We start from the raw sequence: 20,602 nt of genomic DNA, 5'->3' as shown, positions 1-20,602 counted from the left end.
GAATTCCACATGTAAGTGTTTTTGTTTTTTTTGTGTGTTTTTTTTGTAGTTAGCATCTCCTCACCAACAGACTTACAGGTTGTGGAAATAACAGATGTAAAAATTACCATAATGTGGAGCCCTCCACCAAATGAGGTGACTGGGTACCGTGTCGTAGTAACACCAGTTGGTACCACCAATGCTGCTCCTCAAAACCTCCCTGTCAGCAGAAATACCTTTGCAGAAATCTTAAATTTAATCCCTGGCACAACTTACTCATTTGAAGTATATGCAGTGAATCGTGGTCAGGAGAGCAAACCTCTCATTGAACGGTACACAACCAGTAAGTACGGTGCAGCTCTTGTTTTCGTGTTCCTTCTGCAGCATTGTAAATTATATGGCATAGTATGGTATTATGATTGCTTTTTGTACAGTGTCCTGGAACTTTAATATATAATCCTTGAAGTATGCTTGCCTTGCATGGGTTAATCAAAATCGCTATGTCTCCAATTTTAAACGAATGTGTGTAGAAGCTTGTGTTTTTTTTTTTCTTTTTGTGTAGGCAATCCTAAATTGTACATATACTGTGTGTGTGTGTGTGTGTGTGTGTGTGTATATGAAAATTTAGCAAGTCATTCAATGTGTGAGTTGGTTCTCCATATTGAATAGATGAATATTATTATTCTTATTATATTTTTTATTTTTTCCCCTTCCTTTCTTCTCTCTCTCTCTCTCTATATATCTATCTATATCTATATATATATATATATATATATATATATATATATAACAAAAGAATGGGATAGCGTGCGACTGAAGTTTTTAATGTCGCATAGTGGATGTTTAAGCTGTAAAATACTGAAATCTGTTACCTGATAAACCTGGGTGCATCCCATTATAAACAAATTCCAGTGTGTTTTTAGACTGATGTGATTTCATTTAATTTATTTTTGCCTGTCGTCTAACTTTTTCCTTTTTTAATTTACATTTTATTCACGCTTTAGTGGATAACCCTGTGAGCATGTTTTCATAGTCTAACTTAATAATTTTGGTATTGCCATTATGGAAAAAAAGTGTTTTTATTACTTCCAGAACTGGACGCTCCAACTCGCCTGAATGTCCGTGATGTAACAGACTCCACTGTAATCCTCACTTGGACACCACCCCGTGCTCAGATTAGTCGTTACCTGCTTACAGTGGGTCAAACCCGTGGTGGGCAGCCAACTGAATTGTATGTACCCTCTACTACCACACGTCACAAGCTCAAGGATCTTCTTCCAGGGACAGAATATGTAGTTACTCTAATCGCTCTAAAGGGAGGTGAACAGAGCACCAGGGTTTCTGAAACCTTTTCAACTTGTAAGTATGGAGGCCAGTTTAGAAACGCCATCTGTTTTAAGTAATGCATTGATGCATTAACAGTCCTCCTAATATTTAAATTTTTCACCCCTTTATTTATTTTTGTACAGAGTAACTGAGCACATACTTTTACATTTTCATAATTTGTAGTTTGGAGTCTAAAGTGTACTTACTTTAAATAACCCAGCTAGCTAAAAATTAGAAAACTTTGTCGGATGTACAGACCATAGTGGAACATTCTGTGAAATGTATCTTTTGCTGTTGAACCACTTCAAGCAGTCTGCTGGATGTAGGTTTAAGCAACCGCTTAAATTTGGTGAACCAACATCAATGAATAGTATTTAGACTAAAATATTTTCAAGAGATCCCTTGAGTCAAACTGGTGGTGCTTTTGATCCTATAAATATGCATATCTTTCAGTCAATTTCCCATAGCTAATCCTGATGCTCTTTTGCTTTTGCTTGCTAGGTAAGAAGGATGCACACAATTGCCTGCCTTAAAGGATAAACTGGAAATTGCTTGTTCCCTTGAAAGATGATTTAAAATCATTTATTTTTTATTTATTTTTAGAATACTATTTTTTTAATTTTATAGAGACCATTTTAGATATGCACTTTGTTATAGTTTTGACTCGTCAAATCTTTAGTTTAGTTTTTTTTTTTTTTTTTTTTTTTTTTTTGTTGGGGAAGGAGAGGTTTTTTGTTTTTAAATTGGAGTTCCTACCTATGACTATTGATGATTTATGGTCTAATCCAGATATTCTGACTCTTATATAACCACTATAGCAATATGTATCTATTTGGATTTTTCTTATACACCTATGTCTGCAATTCAAGGTTGTTTTGCACCTTGCTCAACCAGCTTGCTTTCTTTCTGCAGTGGAACCGGTGGGCTCAATCCCTCATTATAACACTGAGGTCACAGAAACCACCATAGTCATAACATGGACCCCTGTGCCAAGAATAGGATTCAAGGTGAGTTCTGTGGTTTTTGTTTAATAATGTAAAAAAAGTGTTCATTGGCTAATATTTCTAAAAGGTAATGCAGAACCCCTCTGTTCTAAGATTTGGTGGATATATATATTTTGTTTTCATGTTTTAACAGACCATACGGGATTGAGTTATATTGTATAGCTAATTTTAGAACTACCTTTTTTTTCTATATCATGCTTTCTGGTTCAGCTAAATGGTAAGTGTTTTTTTTTTTTTTTAATGTAGTAGCATGACCCCATGATCTTCTTTTTATTTTATTTATTTATTTATTTTATTTATTTTTTTTTACTTTAAGACTTTTTACTTTATTATTGTATCTAAAATTAAACCCACACCTTTATGTATTTCTCCCTACTTTGCAGCTGGATGTACGTCCAAGTCTAGGTGGAGAGGCTCCTCGTGAAGTCATCTCAGAGACTGGCAGCATTGTGATCTCTGGCCTGACACCTGGTGTAGAATACACATACACCATCTCTGTCATCCAAGACGGCATTGAAAAGGATACTCCTGTTACAAAAACTGTTACCACTCGTAAGTATTTTATGTAGCTTGCTGACGTCCAGTTCCTTTTGTAACTTATAGAAGATACAGACTTCCATTACTCGCATGTTTTTCCGGTTTTCTTAAGTCTATTAATGTTTTTTTGTATACTTTTAGCCCTTTCCCCACCCACCAACCTACGCCTCAGTCCAAGTCAAGATAGTGTTTCCTTCACGGTCTATTGGGAGAGAAGTACATCACCAGGTAACAATATGTTGTCTCGAAAACTTGTGTGGTAAAAAGCAAACCATTTTAAAATGTATCTACTTGCATATATACAGCAGTCTTTATTTTAATACCATCTTGCTTATTATGGTATCAAGTATATCTTTACACTATTCGCTTGGGGTACACACCATTTGAGAGAGGACTTGCGATCCCATGGACTATTAGGCTTTGAAGTTGCTGTGCCTTTGTTACTTTGTAATTAACACCTATATTTAAACTTACTTTTTTTTTTTTTTATTGTATTGTCACAACTTTCTTTCTTTTGTGTTCTCATTTTAAGGGGTGACTGGATACAGAATAACAAACACACCCACTGATGGGCACATTGGCAATAGCCTAGAAGAAGATCTGGATGCATCCATTACATCTTATCTCTTGGAGAACTTGACTCCTGGGGTGGAATACAATGTTAGTGTCTATACTGTTAAAGGCGATGAGGAGAGTATTCCTGTCTCAAAGATCTTCAGTCAAGGTAAGTACACACTGTCCGATTTAGCCTTAATATTTTAAAGTTTTTTTTGTTTTTTTTTTTTATTTATTTTTCTTGGAATTAATGTACCTGTTAACATGGCTCTAACCTAGAGTATTTGAACACAAAATAACAGTTTTATGCTTAACTTGCTGATCTCAAAGTACGTCATGTTAAATGTGAACGCTGGCTGGGAAGATGCAAATTAAACAGTTCCAAAAAAAGCTTGAAATCAGACCTTTTTTTTTAGCTGGTTCTATCAATAATTTATTTGACTCTATGCCTAATCCTTACTAAGAATGCTCTGATATCAATTTCAAATGCATCTGCGTTATTTGCTTCTCAAACCTGAAATTGTGCCAATGTGTGTCTAGATATTGTAATTTTATGTTGCTGAATTTGTATTTTATTAGCCTGACCATCTTTAAGGTGTGGTGCTGGTCGGTATTCATGATGGGACATATCTGTTCCACTCTCTCCATAAAGCCAAGAGAGAACCTACTCCCAAATACTGCTGCAGTAAACAAAAGTGGCTAAAATGGAGCATAAAAAATACTTTAGTACTGGAATAGTCCAGTTAGGTAACATAATTTTCTCAAGTTAGAAATTGTTCCACGTAACTTTGGCATCTTCCATATTCTGTAAGTGGCCTCTTCTTGAAACACTCTTCTCTAACCCTAATATGCCCACACATGCAAATAAACCGTTTAAACAGAGGTGAAATGTTATTTTAATTGCGCTCTCTCCTAAATTTGGTAAATCTCTTACCAGTAGAGCACATTGGCTGCACATGTTGACCACATGTGCAATTTGCAAACATGTTCTGTAGAAAAACATCCATTCTGTTATTCTTAAATTTAGTTTTGACACACGTTGAGTATCAAATGCTTTAAAATTGTGTTGCTTTGTCTGTTAATTTAATTTTGCAATCCTTGACTGACCTGCTTTGCCTCCACTTTCAATCTTCTGCCTCTACTCCTTTTTTGCTTCTTCCTTGCTCACCCTGCCAGAGGTCCCCCAGCTCACTGATCTAAAGTTTGTTGATGTAACCGACTCAAGCATTGATCTGAGATGGACACCAATTAATTCCACTTCCATAATTGGCTACCGAATCACGGTGGTTGCTGCTGGAGACTCTGTCCCAATCTACGAGGAATTTGTGGGCCCAATGGATGGGCACTACAAAGTTTCAGGACTGGAGCCCGGCATTGATTATGAGATCAGCGTGATTACACTCATTAGCGGCGGAGAGAGTGTTCCGACCACAATCATACAACACACGGGTGATTGTACAAAGCTTGCAAGTCTGCAAAGGAAGGCAATCGTATTGCATGGGATCACCAGCAGTATAGAAGCAAAATTGTCTTGGGAGAATAGTCTTGCTTAATCTATTTCAGTAGAGGGTAGCTTCTCCAGTGCATGTAAAGAACGACAAAGTGAGAAATTATTTCATGCTCTGGTATTTCTAATGTGCTCCATCGTATTGCATTAATAAGCTTTACTATGGCATTTGTTATATGCTGAATGTTTAACAAACTATGGAGTATCAAATGGCATTTGATTTGTGGACGACCTATTCTGTCACATAAAGTGGGGTAAATGCAAAACTTTTAATGTGGAGTCAAATTCAGGGCATGCTGGTGACCTGCTTACTTGATTGCCTTTCCGTTGTGCACGTGAAATAATGGAGACCTTTTAACATGGGTGCATGTATTTTTGGTTTAACATTTTTAAGTTGTATTGTACAGTTGTATAGCTATAATACAAGATTGCAGGATGTACTTTTTAAAATATTTTATTGGTTTAAAGGCAAACCTTCAGTACTACTCATCATGCTTATTGTACATTTAACTACCCATGATATGGGTTTCTTAATTCCCCCTTTAGTTTATCATGCACGCAATCTTAAAATCTATTTGCCCAATGAAATGTTTTTTTATTTTTTGTTTTGTTTTGTTTTTATTTATTTTTAGTGACATTTTGCTAGTAAAGTATATATCTATCATCATACTTAATCCACTCTTGATAGAAAATGTTCAACAAGCAAGTACGTTTGTCTTTAAATGCCCAAACAATCTTGTACATTCTGCATGGCCTATGTGCATGACATTTTGCCTGATTCTACATTTTTAAGACTTGTTTTCTATGAATTAATTTTTATTTTTTTTATATTTGCTGCTTTTTCAGCTGTTCCACCACCTACAGACCTTCGTTTCACCAACACTGGTCCTGACTCCATGCGTGTCACCTGGACTCCTCCTTCATCTATTGAGTTATCCAACTTCCTTGTGCGCTTTTCTCCACTCAAGAAGGCCGATGATTTGACTGAACTAACAATCTCACCATCTGACAATGTGGTGGTTCTAACGAGTAAGATTCTAGACGGGCTGGGGACAAAATGTAATGAGAGATGCGCAGCGATATTGATGTCTAAAGGACAACCATATTTCTACACTGGTCTACAGATTTGTAATGATTTACTTTGTTTTATTTCTTTATTTAAGATCTGTTGCCATTCACGGACTACCTTGTCAATGTTTACTCTGTTTATGAGGGACGAGAGAGCACACCTCTTAATGGAGTTCACAAAACTAGTAAGTACTCCTATATAATTTATTTTAATTTTTCAATGCTTTCCTATGGGGAGCACTAATGCGCATGTGCGGCATTGCCACGCATGCGCATTAGGTCTACCCGGCCGGTTGGCGGGTTCAGTCTCTCCCACCGGCCGACGTAATACAGAGGAGGAGCGTCAGTGGAGGAAGAAGCAGCGACGTGGGACATGTCGCTGCATCTGGTAAGTTACTGAAGGGTTTTTCACCCCTTCAGCAACCAGGGGTGGGAGGGAGAGGGGACCTGCTGTGCCAGGAAAACGGATTGTTTTCCTGGCACTGGAGTTTCCCTTTAATTACAAACCATATGATCCCCAAAATCATTCTAAACTGCTACTAAAATAAAGATATTCTATCCAGAGTTAACATTCTCTCACATGCCCTTTGGAACCTGCCAGTTTTGATGTGGTAACCGCTTCCTGTGGTTTGGAAACTTCTGCGCTGGCTATTCAGATTGTGATTTTTTTTTTTTCAAAAAACTTTTACATTTTGAGCACTCCCACCACATATAGAGACATGTCCCTTGTTGTCCACAACCACTCTAACAAAGATAACTCGGATTTTTACCAATTTTATTCAGAAAGACAGACAGGGGAGGCGTGCCATCTAAACAGGATTTTAAACCTCTTCTCTTGAGAGAGCATGCATATAGAAACTTTTGATGGAGTTTCCCAGATATCTCTAGGGATTTTCTGTGATATATAATTTAATGGACCCCATACTGTAGGTTTCTCACATAAATAATTATATAAATCAGAGATAAGGCCTCTCCTTAGTATTCCTATTTTGCATATTTCAAATTGTGATTTTTATGCCATGACGTAAAAGCCTGAGGCTTTGAGTTTATGGGAGAAAGCTATGTTAAATGGATGTTTTGAGTCAAGTTGCAGATATCTTTCCTTGAGGCTTTGGATTCCTGCATTTTAAATTGTTACTGTCCCCAGACATCTAGTGAGATGAAGCAGAACATCTCCATTGGGTGTTTAACTCACTGGTTCAACATTCAGTTTGCTGGTGTATTCAGTTATTTCTAATTTTTAACAATTGGTTAAAAGTGTAAAATACAAGGATTATACAGGATTCCACAAAATCTAAAATGTATGGAACCCCATAGCTAAATACTTGTCTTTTATAGCACTGGACTCGCCAAGTGGAATTGACTTTTCTGAAATTACTCCCAACACCTTCAATGTTCACTGGATTGCTCCTCGCGCTCCCATTACTGGATACAGAATCCGTTACCAACTGGAAAGTGGTGCTGGGCGTCCCAAAGAAGAGAGGGTGCCTCCATCAAGGAATTCAATCACCCTTACCAACCTGGTTCCCGGATCGGAGTATATTGTCAGTATTATTGCCATTAACGGTGCACAAGAGAGTATAGCACTTGTTGGCCAACAAGCTACTGGTAAGATTTCTGCATCATGGTTGGTGTGACATGTTTGTTTTTGGTCGTCTGCTGTACTTTCTCACCATTTTTTTGGGGACCCTTTCTTCTTTTCCAGTATCTGATGTCCCAACGGATCTCACAGTCACTTCTTCATCTCCCAACACCCTCACTATATTCTGGGATGCACCTGCTGTGAGTGTACGTTACTACAGAATATTGTCTTCCCCAACAGGTGAGTTTCAGTAATTCAAATTTTTTTTTTATCGTGGATGGAGTATATGAAATTGAGCGCTCTAAGCACCAGAAGGACTACATTGTATTGTAGTCTTTGGGTACAAACACACCCTTATAAGTCCAAGTTGGTCTGTTCCTTGGCAGTAACAAGCCATAAATGATGTTAATCAACCCCGATACCTGCAGCCTCACTGCCCTTCACTGTCCGATGGACCACCATTAAGCACCACAAGCATTCCAGTTCACGAAGTGGTAGTGTCCCTTTAATTTAAGGGAGTGATGCATTTGTCTGTCTTATTTATTTTTGTTCAGGAACATGGGTTTCTTGGACATTTGGTCAAATTTTGTAATTCTTTGTTTTTGATTTTCAAAATGTGTAATGTAGGCAGCCGTGGACCAGCTCAGGAGTTTACCGTACCTGGTACCTACAACACTGCAACAATCAGAGATCTGCAGCCAGGAGTAAACTACACCATCACTGTGTACGCTGTAACTGGCCGAGGGGACAGTCCTGCTTCTAGCAAGCCAATTACCATCACTTACATGACAGGTGAATAGAGAGATACATGTTTTTGTAATGATGACGTCAGACATTTAAATGTAGTATATGTAAATCACTATACTGCCTAGCTATGCATACACCACTGACGGTCTAATAACATTTTTGTTTTATATGTTTTGTTATCTGGGAAGTGGTTACCAACATTGTAATGTCAAATGTTGTGCCTACTATTCTGCAGATGTTGACCATCCAACAGAGATGCAGGTTACAGATATCCAAGAAAACAGCATTCATGTACGTTGGACACCTTCTCCAGGCCCAGTTACTGGATACAGAGTTACCAGTGTCCCTAAAGGCGGACATGGAGAGACCTTTTCTCAGATTGTCCCTTCTGGTAGGCTTGTGTTTTTTTGTTTTGTTTGTTTTTTTAAGCCGTTATATGGCCATCATTGTGTGAACAAACACTTGAGTAAAGAAAAACATAATTTAAGTCTCTGTACACAGATTAAGACCTGTTGGCATAGAGTAACTGCAAAAGCTGCAGGGGGCATGCATTTTGAAGCGTTTTTTTTTTTTTTTTTTAAATCGCGACATGTAGTAATTCCATTCCAACAACTCTAAAGTTTACGTGATTCTAATATTAACATAAGTTTTTTGTGTAGTAAGAGGTGTTTTCCCTTTACTAGCTCTCATAAGAATATAATCATGCTAGTAAATTGACAAAAAATAATCCGCAGTAACAAAAAAGCACATGGATTAACTTTTTTTTTATTTTATTTTTTCCCCAACAGATCAAACCGATATTACAATTGTGGGTCTTTCTCCAACCGTTGAGTATGTGGTGAGCGTTTTTGCCCAGGGTAAAAATGGAGAGAGTGAGCCTCTAGTAGAGACTGCAGTCACCAGTACGTATAATCTGCTCGAATCGTGGAATTTTTTTTTTCCTTCACTTTAAGCAGTCTCCATGAATCCTGATTCTCTATGCATCTACCAAATTCTAATAACTGAAGGGGAAAAACAGATCAGAGTATCTAGAGCAGGAAACGTTCAAAAAAATTGCAGTCTTGTGCTGCTTGAGCCATTCTCTCAAACGACTATCGAGCTCTTAATCCCCCACACATTTATGTGAGTGGAGACCGGACTATTCTCTGTGTACTAAAAAATTTTGCAATCTTGTACCTTTTTAATTCTTGTCCTCAGTCAAGACCCTTCATTAATCAAGCAAAGCTTCCCTGCTACTTTGTCATATGGCGCTTTAGAGCGATCTCTTTTGGGCAGTGGGCATCAAGTTTACTTTTTTTATTTATTTATTTTTTCTTTCTTGGTTGTGCAACTGATTTAATGCTTGTGAGTGCAGAAACCTAGCTCTATTTAATTGTCCCTAATTTGCACAATGCTTAATTTTAACATTGGTGGTATTCCAACTAATCTCCTTGGCATAACTGCAGACTTAGCCAGGGCACACTGTGTTCAGTGCATTCATGTAACAACTGATACACTGACAATACACTCCTTTTTGGATGATGCTCCTTTTCAAAACTAGAGGAACCAATATTCTAGTCTTGCTGTTCCACTTGAGTTTTAAATATTTAAAAGATACTTCATAGATGTCTGCAGTAAGTCAATCCTGTGCAAACATAATTTTTTTTTTTTTTTTTTTTTTTATTTCATTTTAATATTTTTATAATTTTAGTTGGCCAATTTATATAAAATGTAATTATGCATGTGAAAAACAGCTAAAGTGTAGGAAAAAAGTGCTTGGGTAAAAATATTGATTGCAATTAATTATATATTGTAATATAGCTGCTTTCCCTCACAGCACTTTGAAACACTTATGTTAATTATGCATGTTGGCTCCTTCATTCTTGTAGTTGAGACTTTATTTTTAAATAATCCTCCACCAATGGGAAATCTCTTTATTGAGTACCCTTGCTAAAGCTTTCTAAACTACATGACTGATGGAGCTAATAAAAATAGCTGCAGCCTTTTAAATTTTTTTTATTTTGCTTTTGTCTTGCTATGGCATTGACGGGGCTAACTATTTTACTGCCAAAATGGGGGTCTATTTGAAATAGACTGCATGTCCCCTCTGACAGTGAAAGGGCTAGTGATATTTCTCCCCATCAGCCTATTTGAAAAGCTTATCTCTGCTGCTAACTGCTTTCCTGGTTAATTTGCCTGACAGACCTTGACCAACCTAAGGCACTGACATTCACTGATGTGGATGTCGACTCCATTAGACTGTCTTGGGGACTCCCAGAGGGGCAAGTCACCCGCTACCGGGTCACTTACACAAGCCCAGAGGAAGGAACAAGAGAATTATTCCCTGCTCCAGATGGTGAAGATGATACTGCAGAACTGCACGGTCTAAGGCCGGGCACCGAGTACACTGTGAGCATCGTGGCATTGCACGATGAAATGGAGAGCAAGCCCTTGATTGGAATCCAGAGTACAGGTATATCGGTCGCATGAGAAATCCGGTTTCAAGCATTTGGCTCTTTTGATTTCCATTTTCTTTCTGGGTGCATGAACCAAACATCCTTCGTCCTAAATCCGACATCATAGTCTTCACCTCTACATATACTTGCTTAATACAAGCAAATGTCACATGAGGGTTTTTTTATTTTTTTTAAGCACTAAAATATCTGAAAATGTTGATCCTTTTGAGCCGTAAACCGCTATTGTTTTGCAAGTGCTCCTGTTTCACAGTCTTCAGAAGTATATTGCCTTTTAGAGGCACCTGGCATAATTATTTATTTATTATTGCCATTTATATAGCGCCAACAGATTCCGTAGCGCTTTACAATATTATGAGAGGGGGGATTTGACTATAAATAGGACAATTACAAGAAAACTTACAGGAACGATGGGTTGACGAGGACCCTGCTCAAACTAGCTTACAGTCTGTAGGCTTTGCGCTATGTTGTATAAATTCTGTTTGACATTTTTTGTGTGTAGGTGTCTTACTGTTTTCATGTTTAAGGTTTTTTAATTAAAGTTGTGCATGATTAATATTTTAAACGTGTCACCATTTTTCACTTGACAAGTGATATTGGATCCTACAGCTTTCCACACCTTCCATTAATTACTCATTTGTTTTCTAATGTGTTTTTTACAGCTCTACCTGCTCCTACAAACCTACAATTCTCTCAAGTCACACCCAGTGGCTTTACAGTTAGTTGGCATCCACTCAATGCCCACCTCACTGGATACCTTGTGACCGTCAAACCCAAGGACAAAACTGGACCAGTAAAAGAAGTTTCACTTTCCCCTTCTACAACCACCACCTCGTTTAGCGGGCTGATGGTAAGTATTGGTCTATAAATGTGGCAAAGGATGTATACATTCTAATTTGAAACATTTATCCATTGAGTTTTTTTTTAATGTTTTTTTTTTTTTTTTTGGGGGGGGGGTGGGGTTGTACTTTCACCCCTACATTCTTTTATCTTATAACTGGTTAACTTTATTGGACTTTCCTCATTTAGGTTGCAACCAAATATGAAGTGAATGTATATGCTGTAAAGGACAGTTTACAGAGCCAGCCACTGCAAGGCATTATTTCCACCGTTGAGAGTAAGTAATCAGAAGTCTTTGCATGTCAACAAAAAAAAATCTACTAGAAAAGTCAGCAGACCATTTTCTCTACACCTTGTCGGTAATATTGTAGATGATGCTACAAATGCAGTTAGGGATTCTGAGTAGGGAAATATAATGTAAATCATGACACAGCCTTACTACTTGCATTTTTAATTTTTTTTTCATTTTATAGATGTGAGCCCCCCACGTCGGCCACGGGTCACTGATATAACTGAGACAACTGTAACCATTATCTGGCGCACAAAGACTGAGACAATTACTGGCTTCCAGATTGATGCTGTGCCCTCAGGGGGTCAGACACCCATCCAAAGAATCATTAGCCCAGATCTCCGATCTTACACTCTCACAGGTAAAAATGCCACTGAATCAGTTCACCAGAAACCATAAAGATTGTTTGAGACCCAGCTACTCTTGGTCTCATTCTTGGAAGAATCCGCACTATCCCAGTCTTGTTAAAAGCAAGACTCTTCTACTCTTGGGGCTATAAACTATATAAATGACAATCCTTCTTCCCATTTTAGGTCTTCAGCCAGGCACAGACTACAAAATCTACTTGTACACCTTAAATGAAGATGCTCGCAGCTCCCCTGTGACTGTTGATGTATCTACAGGTAACCTAATGGCAATGTCATGTCAAGTTGATTATCTCACTATATGAAAGTTCTGAACTGTGTATGGATGTATTGCTAGAGAACTACTCGTTTTGATCATCTGCTTGTATATAAATCTGTTTTTAGCTGTGGACAGTCCTTCCAACCTGCGCTTCCTCACATCCACAAGCAATTCATTGCTCTTCAGCTGGCAACCTCCTCGTTCCCGCATTACCGGTTACATTGTAAAATATGAGAAAGTTGGATCAGTGCCCAAGGAGCACCTACCACGCCTTCCAGCTGGAACTACAGAGGCAACAATTACTGGTAAAGGGCCAAATGTGCCAGATTTTAATAAACATTCAATGTTCATTCCAAGTACAAACCTATCCCCCCCCCCCCCCCCCCCCCCGGGCTGGACACACACTCAAAACTACAACGTATCAGGAATTTTCTTGGCAGGTCAAAGTTAACTTAGTGAGGTTAATAACAGGCTATAGACATGTACCCTTTAGCAAGAGACCAGAAATGGTCTTCTAGGCATATAACTAATGGGGGGAAAATTGGTAAAAACCATAACTAGGTCTGTGATTACTCCTAACTCACTCTTCTCCAGAAAAATAAGAACTTTCTCCTTTATTTTCTACAAACTTTGCAGGCCTGGAACCTGGCACTGAATACATAATTTATGTAATTGCTGTGAGGAACAACCTAAAGAGCGAACCGCTGACTGGACGTAAAAAGACAGGTACAGGCATTAATGTGATCTCTTCAGTAAGGATTAAGGTTTGTCATGTCACACGGTATTTGTTTAAAGGTTCACTTGACATTGTGCTGAGAATTTTTAGTCCTGGCCAGAGGAGATTCATGGAAGGTGGGGTTCATTTTGGTATTGCTGTATTGTTACTTTTGGGTCTGAAAGCATTGAAATTACAAATTACATAGAAGTATGGTGTTTTTGTCTTTGTTTTGAGTACGTGTACACTGCTTATGCTTGTTGGAAAAGCCATGTGTTTGCCAAGTGGCATTTAATCTAGTGCAATCTAATATCCTATTTGCTTTTATAGAATTTTATTTTGCTTCTTTTAGGTTAGATGCATAACTGGTAGATTTTCACTGATTTAATTGCAACTCTGATTATACTTGGACATTCATATTGCAGGTGTTGATATTCTACATTAATTGGTAGCGCTATCCTTTATCTATAAAATTGGTGACAAGATTTCTGCTGCTTGTCTGTTGGCACTGTAGTTTTGAACTGCAAAAAGATTAAACAGATGCTAAGCTACAAATTGTAACTACCAAATCTACAGCTTACATCAATCATGGAGTTCAAGAGGACTATAGTCAAATTGTGCTTTAATTTAATGCTTATTAGGCAGCTGTGCACAACAATAGGTATGATCTCTGTGTAAAACACAAGATGCTTTTTAAGGTCTATGCGTGCTGTATTGCCATTTAAGAGGTATCTGGAGCTCTAAACATAAAATCCAAACCACTGAGTGCAAGAAGAGTATTCAAAGGATTCTAAACTTGTCTCCTAAGCTTGATATCATATTCATGGTTTCTTTAATCTAAATGATTGAGAGCTTCCTAAATAAAGTAAAAACTAATTTTCTCACAAACTGAGCTATAGTAAGTGTAGACCAAAAGCATCTCTTACCTACTGTTGTAAGTGTATCTGTACCATTTTGGTTTTCTGTACCGGTACCACTGTCAGCTGCCTGCTTTGACTAATGCTTTGCTTTTATCGCTCCTAACTCTTTGGCCAGATGAACTCCCCCAACTGGTAACACTTCCACACCCTGGTCAAGTTCCTGAAATCCTTGATGTCCCCAGCGTCCCCAATGTAGAGAATACACCATTGGTCACTCACACCAATTTTGACAGTGGTAATGGTATCCGACTTCCAGGCACCAATGGGCAGCTGCCAGTCTCTGGCCATGAAGGACAAATCATTGAAGAACATGGCTTTAGAAGACAAAGTGTGCCCACCACCGCAGTGCCTCTGAGACCAGGGCAACATACCCCTGGGAAGAATGTGCCAGATATAGAGACCAGACGCCCACTATATAGAGGAGATTATGATGAACCTTTCCCTCATGGCTTAGGACCCCAGCTCAATGAAAGTGTCCTTGAGGAGGTGTCCTCCCAGACCACAATCTCATGGAGACCAATGTTGGAAACCACTGAATACATAATCTCCTGCCATCCTGTCGGACATGACGAAGCTCCACTGCAGGTAAAGCCTTTACTTCTTTTACTTTTTAATATATAAAAATGCAATCTAGCAATACTGAAACACTAGAAAAAAGTACGCAAACATGCATCCTTTATTCTGGACTTCTTGTAGATTTTTACAAACTCCAACGATCTGCCTTGTATGGCTTGTTCCTGATAAATATTGAAATGTGTAAGCTACCACTGCTTATTTTCTGTACTGGTTCTATTTAGTTTAAGGTTCCAGGAAGTTCTACTAGTGCCACACTGAATGGTCTCACCCGGGGAGCCACTTACAACATCATTGTGGAGGCATTGAAAGGACTAGAAAGACACAAGATACTGGAAGAGCTGGTGACAGTCAGCAATACTGGTAAGTGTGCATACAATTCTCCTTCTTCCAGGTCACTCTACAGCACAGTAAAGTGTAATATGTTACGTATTATCTGAATATATTGCTTCACCCATCACTTTTAAAAGCAAATTGTGTTAAAAGGCAGCCCATACAATGTTTTAAACTTTGATTCCTTCACAGGCTTCAGTTTTTTTTTTGTTTTGTTTTTAATTAAATACATTGCTTGCTGTTGGTTGTGAGCCTTCCTCCTTGGAATACTAGAATAAAAAATGCTTTGCCTAATGGACAGTAGGGTGAGGTATAAACTATTTATAAATGTTGCACATTAACTTTAGGATGTGTATGTATATAAAAAATGTGATATTTATTTTTTGTCCTAGTTCCTTCTATTGGAGATTTGACACCCACAGAAGACACCTGCTATGATACATTTACTGGAGCTCAGTATACAATAGGACAGGAATGGGAACGTATGTCAGAGTCTGGATTTAAACTTTGGTGTAAGTGTTTGGGATACGGCAGTGGACACTTCAAATGTGACTCCTCCAGTAAGTATTGTACTTCTTTCCAATTACTATTTTTTTTTTTTTTATATAACCCTACTTCCATTTACAGCAAATCTGAGGAAAGGTCTTTCCTCATTCCCTACTGTCTGCAATAAACAGTCTTTTTGCTTTACTAAAGTAGTTAAATATTAAGTATTGGGGAGCAGCCTGATAAATGTAAAATAGTGTAGCAGGAGGTTCTCTTAAGTGTTTGCTCTCACAGTTCTATTGTTAAACAAAGTTGGAAATGCTCAGGGGAAAGTCAAGTTGAGTAATTTCATCCAAATCTTGTGGTATATTTTGGTTTACATTTTGTAAGTATGCCCTCTGAAACCACTGTAAGTGATTGCATTTCTTTCTGTGTGATTTGAGAATGCACCTAATCACTAATATTGTTACCCTAATGAATGCTTCCAAGTTCATCTAATATAAAATAAAAATATATTTTCAGACTAAGATGTGTCTCGCAAATGACAAACTAGCACTGTATTGGCAAATATCACAGGTTTTCTGTAATTTATAAAGATCTGTAGCGATCAAAAATTGCAAAATGCAACTTTGTCTTTGGTTATGAACACAAGTGCATATATAGCAATAGTTGGAATAACACTTCTGGCTGACACCATTTTATTTTTCCACCCCCCACCCTTTCTTTCCCAGAATGGTGCCATGATAATGGAGCAAACTATAGGATTGGGGAGAAGTGGGATCGTCGTGGAGAGAATGGACAGATGATGAGCTGTACATGTATTGGCAATGGAAAGGGAGAGTTCAAGTGCGAACCTCGTAAGTAACTTTTTTTTTATATACCCACCCACCGCAATACACTTCATGCTCCATGGAATATTGGTATTGTGCAATCTGCATGTAGTAGTGTAGATACCAAGACCTTGAACCATGTGATCTTTTCCATCAGCCTTTCAAGATGGCAAAATATGCACCATAAAGTATTCTTCTGATCTTGAATTAGTGCATATTGGCCTTTTATTTAATGATGGGCCTTCTACTCTTTTTTTTTGTTTGTTTGTTTGTTTTTTAACTGACCGTAGTAAAATGAAGTCAATGATGGAGTACTTGTCTTTACCTTGATTAAAGGTTGGAAGTCTGTCTTAACCTAGAACTTACATTTGTGACTGCAGTGTATTCATGACTATGAAAGCTATAGAGGGGGGACACACTCACTCACACTAGCATTGGTAGAAAGCCATGTACTCCTGCAGGATTGCTTTACATGACCAGATCTTTGCTGAACTGGCATTCTTTGGACCTGAAATGAGTTAATCTTGCTTACTGTATGTAATTCTCCACAGATGAAGCTACATGTTATGATGATGGTAAGATGTACAATGTTGGTGAGCAGTGGCAGAAGGAATACCTGGGGGCAATCTGCTCATGCACATGCTATGGAGGACAGCAGGTGAGTCTCTTTGCTAAACAAGCTGTGAATTACAGAACATGGAGCCATGTTGGCATGATGTATGGTTGTGCAGAAGAGTCATGTGGAATCCTTTCTAATCCTTGATGATCCATTGGTCTAAAGACCTACATTGTTAGGGGATGACCTAAACGATTTGCTGTTCCTGAAGCCTCAATTTAAAATTCCCCCTTTTCTATACCTCTGCATGTTTGCATTTTACATAAGTGATGTCAAAATTCAATTTTCTATAAAATACTGGCAAACCTCCCCCACACCAGGAGTTTTTTTTTATTTTTTTTATTCCCCAAATTATTTTCAGTACAGTAGGAGACGTTTGCGCAAAACAGTCTGCTACAAATCTCAAGAGTTTCCTGTGTCTAGACTTTATTTTCTTATGTAACTACAATACTATGCACACAAATTAGAATCTGGATCACTGTCAAATGTTGGAAAACACAAGAGGTATTGTGTTACCCCACAAAGGCCAGAGTATCCTCACTATGAGATTTAAAACTGTAAAATTCAATTAAGAATAATGGTGTATCATATACTGTTATATTGGACAGTGATATAGCAAGTTGCAGCATACAGAGAAAAATAAATGCCTAAATCTTGGACTATGATCATAATCTATAGTGATTTCTATTCATATAATCATGTTGGAGCAGGAACCGTATGTCTCCTTTAGTCCTTTTTACCCTGTCGTGACCTTTGTAATTCATAGATTATGCACACCTATTTTTTTGTGATCTTAGATCTTTAATAAAGCTATGCATTTTTTTATTTTATTTTTACGGCTCTCCTTATCTAGAAAGATATATAATTTTTTACTTGGGACCTAGCTTCATATGTGTTTGATATTTTTACTCCATTAATAAAAATTAATTACCATTCTTTCTAAACACACAAATTTTTGTAAATTAAAAAAAATAATAATAATTCCCTTTGTCTGGACCTAAAAATAACACATTTCAGATGCACAACTAAGAACCCATCACTTCAGCTCAATATTGGCTTTTACTTGCTTCCTTCTGCTCTTAAATGACTTACCTTTTTCTATTTCAGGGTTGGCGTTGTGATAACTGCCGCAGGCCAGGTGTAGGGTCTGCCCCAGATGGCACAAGTGAACATACTGTGTCACAGTTTACCAGATACCAGCCAAGCACCAACTTTGTAAGTCTTGTGCAACTACATGAAAAGTCTAGTTAAACAACTAACATGTTTCCACACTCAAATCTTTAATCTAGTTTTTGTAACCATTGCTTTGACAATCAGTTGCTATAATAGGGGATGTTCTGTACGTGTGAAGGGTCTATGCTGCCAGTAATTTTTTTTGTAACTTGCCTTTTTTTTTCACCAGAATATAAAATGCCCCATCGAGTGCCTCATTCCCTTGGGTTATCATGACTACCCCGAACATTCTGAACAGAGAAAGAACTAAAATGGCGGAACAATCACAAGTACATTTAGAGGATGTGTGAAGCAGTTATACGGACAGATTTGAGGGTAGTGGTATACTCTCCTCCTAATTGGCAGGCAATCCCAAAAAGCTTCAAGTTCCACCTGAAGTATTTGCTGCCATTCAGTATACAATGATTGTAATTTTTATGCTTTTTAAATTGATCAGGGAAACACAAAGGGAAATTGATGGGGTTTTTTTTATTGTATTTTATACATTAACACTGAAGTGCCTTTTAACATTAAGGTAGTAGTGAAACAAATACTGTACAAACATCTAGTTCAGGGAAGCCTGAAAACACACCTTGCCATGCCGTAGGGTATGTTTGGATGGAGTGGTTAACATTACAGGCAAATGTCAAACAGACCATTCTGCTTTCTTATATTCCTGATGCATCACAAAAAGCCTGTATCTGAGAAATGCCTTTAAACTTATACACAATCTTAATTCCTTTTCTGCACATTCATTGCAAATACCCAACATTCTGTAATGTCAGTGTTATTTATCAGTGCTTCCTCTTCAGAGGATTCCTTCTATTCTACTTCTGGAAAAGTAATTCTAAAGCCTAGAAAGTGATGGCAATTGAATTTGATGTAATTATGGTTGGTTAATTTTTTTTTTTATATACTGTATGTGCCAAAGCTTTTACTACTGTGGAAAGAACTCTTCTTTTAATAAAAATCTTAAAAAAAATATTTGCAGTTTTTGTGTATGCATGCATTTATTAGTAGTATTATTTGTATAGCGCAAGCATATTCCATGGCGCTTTACAATATTATCAAAGGGGGAGTTTAACAATAAATGAGACCATTACAAAAACTTAATAGGAACAATAGGTTGAAGAGGGCCTGCTCAAATGAGCTTACAGTCTATACATGTATATGTATGTATTAAAAAAATAAATAAAAGTGCAACCTGTACAAATACTTTGGATAGGAGTAGGGTTGATAACTGGAGGGCAGAGGGGGCGAGCGCATGTTTCTCCACTAGAGAAACATAGGCTTGTTATGTAGTCCATAACATTTAAATGGCCATACCTCTGTACCCAAGGGATCATTCCAGAAAGCATTCATTCTATGCCCTTGTTGGATATGATGGAACTGTGAGCTCTGTAAATGGCTGATCAAGATGCAACAGTCTCATAACGAGCAGTTTCAGTGAAGCTTTTTTACAGAGACTTACCAAATCTGCCACAAACAGATTGAGGACTTTTATTAGAGCCAACTACCCACTTGTACACTACAGGTTTTGTACCGATCTAATTCAGTGACCTTTTTTTGCATGTTGCAAAATGTGGATAGATCACTGATCATAAAACCAAAAAAACTAGACTTTGGAGTATTGGATCTACCGTCTTTTCCTGAATTACATTTTCCCCCGAAAAACGCACTAGGGCTTATTTTGGGGGATCTCTTATTTCAGAGAAAAATGGTAGCAAGCTGGTCTACATTCGGGTGAATTCCCCTGAACATAGACCAGTTTACTAGCGTATGGAATCCCGCAAATCTGTTTGGGTATTGGCGTTCTGAGAAACTGCAATAATTACCTCAGTTAACTCCTACTCTAGTGGCTATCTACCACTCTTAGAGGAGCGGAACGTTGTCTCCACTTCCTTGTTTCAGATAAAAATACTTTCTTTAAGAAGAAACCTCAGGTGTGCCTGGATATTTATTTTCTCCATTTGAAGACCTTCTCCATGTCTGCTGAGAGTGCTTGGATAGTGTTATCCCTCGCCTCTCTTTGGGACAAAGGGATACCTGAAGTAATTTGGACAAAATGTTTGTGAAAAGTTTTAGGTCACAATTCAGTAGGAATATGGGATGGTAGTTCACACATTCTTCCACTTCCACTTCCACTTCCTTGCACTCTTTGGGGATCAGGGTATATTTGTGGCTAGAGTCTGCGTGGGGATGGAGCCTCCTTCATTATTTGAGTGTATGCTCTCAGGAACCAGAAAATAATATGGCCATGAATTGTTTGCCATACTTGACTGTCAATCCATGGGTCCAGGGCATTTCCCTGTTTGGTGGTTTTTAATGGTAGAGCCAGTTCCTCTATGGTGATTGGTTTGTCTGAGTCAGGGTTAGACAACCTTCGGCACTCCAGTTGTTGTGGAC

At 37.9% G+C, this 20,602-nt stretch overlaps 1 protein-coding gene across 6 annotated transcripts in view; it reads left to right on the top strand.

Annotated features, from left to right (window-relative positions):
- FN1 (fibronectin 1) overlaps positions 1–19,178 on the top strand; it is a 43,930-nt gene extending 24,752 nt beyond the window's left edge. The window contains exons 19-46 of one of the 6 annotated variants that reach the window (XM_063429972.1): positions 50–322; positions 1,072–1,338; positions 2,218–2,312; positions 2,693–2,861; positions 2,988–3,074; positions 3,379–3,570; positions 4,578–4,850; positions 5,755–5,937; positions 6,072–6,161; positions 7,315–7,584; positions 7,682–7,798; positions 8,186–8,350; positions 8,541–8,696; positions 9,094–9,207; positions 10,488–10,757; positions 11,421–11,608; positions 11,788–11,875; positions 12,072–12,248; positions 12,421–12,510; positions 12,637–12,816; positions 13,148–13,237; positions 14,601–14,731; positions 14,944–15,082; positions 15,445–15,612; positions 16,270–16,395; positions 16,920–17,026; positions 18,092–18,199; positions 18,387–19,178. In XM_063429972.1, the coding sequence (XP_063286042.1) occupies positions 50–322; positions 1,072–1,338; positions 2,218–2,312; positions 2,693–2,861; positions 2,988–3,074; positions 3,379–3,570; positions 4,578–4,850; positions 5,755–5,937; positions 6,072–6,161; positions 7,315–7,584; positions 7,682–7,798; positions 8,186–8,350; positions 8,541–8,696; positions 9,094–9,207; positions 10,488–10,757; positions 11,421–11,608; positions 11,788–11,875; positions 12,072–12,248; positions 12,421–12,510; positions 12,637–12,816; positions 13,148–13,237; positions 14,601–14,731; positions 14,944–15,082; positions 15,445–15,612; positions 16,270–16,395; positions 16,920–17,026; positions 18,092–18,199; positions 18,387–18,467 (4,394 nt within the window). In that variant the 3' untranslated portion in view covers positions 18,468–19,178. Of the gene's footprint in view, positions 1–49; positions 323–1,071; positions 1,339–2,217; positions 2,313–2,692; positions 2,862–2,987; positions 3,075–3,378; positions 3,571–4,577; positions 4,851–5,754; positions 5,938–6,071; positions 6,162–7,314; positions 7,585–7,681; positions 7,799–8,185; positions 8,351–8,540; positions 8,697–9,093; positions 9,208–10,487; positions 10,758–11,420; positions 11,609–11,787; positions 11,876–12,071; positions 12,249–12,420; positions 12,511–12,636; positions 12,817–13,147; positions 13,238–14,261; positions 14,732–14,943; positions 15,083–15,444; positions 15,613–16,269; positions 16,396–16,919; positions 17,027–18,091; positions 18,200–18,386 lie in introns of all 6 variants that reach the window. The other 5 variants (XM_063429969.1, XM_063429968.1, XM_063429971.1 and 2 more) reach the window with 5 other exon arrangements.
- The last annotated feature ends 1,424 nt before the right edge of the window (positions 19,179–20,602 follow it).

The sequence above is a fragment of the Pelobates fuscus genome, chromosome 8 (genome assembly GCF_036172605.1).
Source record: "Pelobates fuscus isolate aPelFus1 chromosome 8, aPelFus1.pri, whole genome shotgun sequence".
In the NCBI taxonomy this organism is placed as follows: domain Eukaryota; kingdom Metazoa; phylum Chordata; class Amphibia; order Anura; family Pelobatidae; genus Pelobates; species Pelobates fuscus.
The sequence above is the reverse complement of the archived record's forward strand: the minus strand, read 5'-3'. Positions and strand labels throughout refer to the sequence as shown.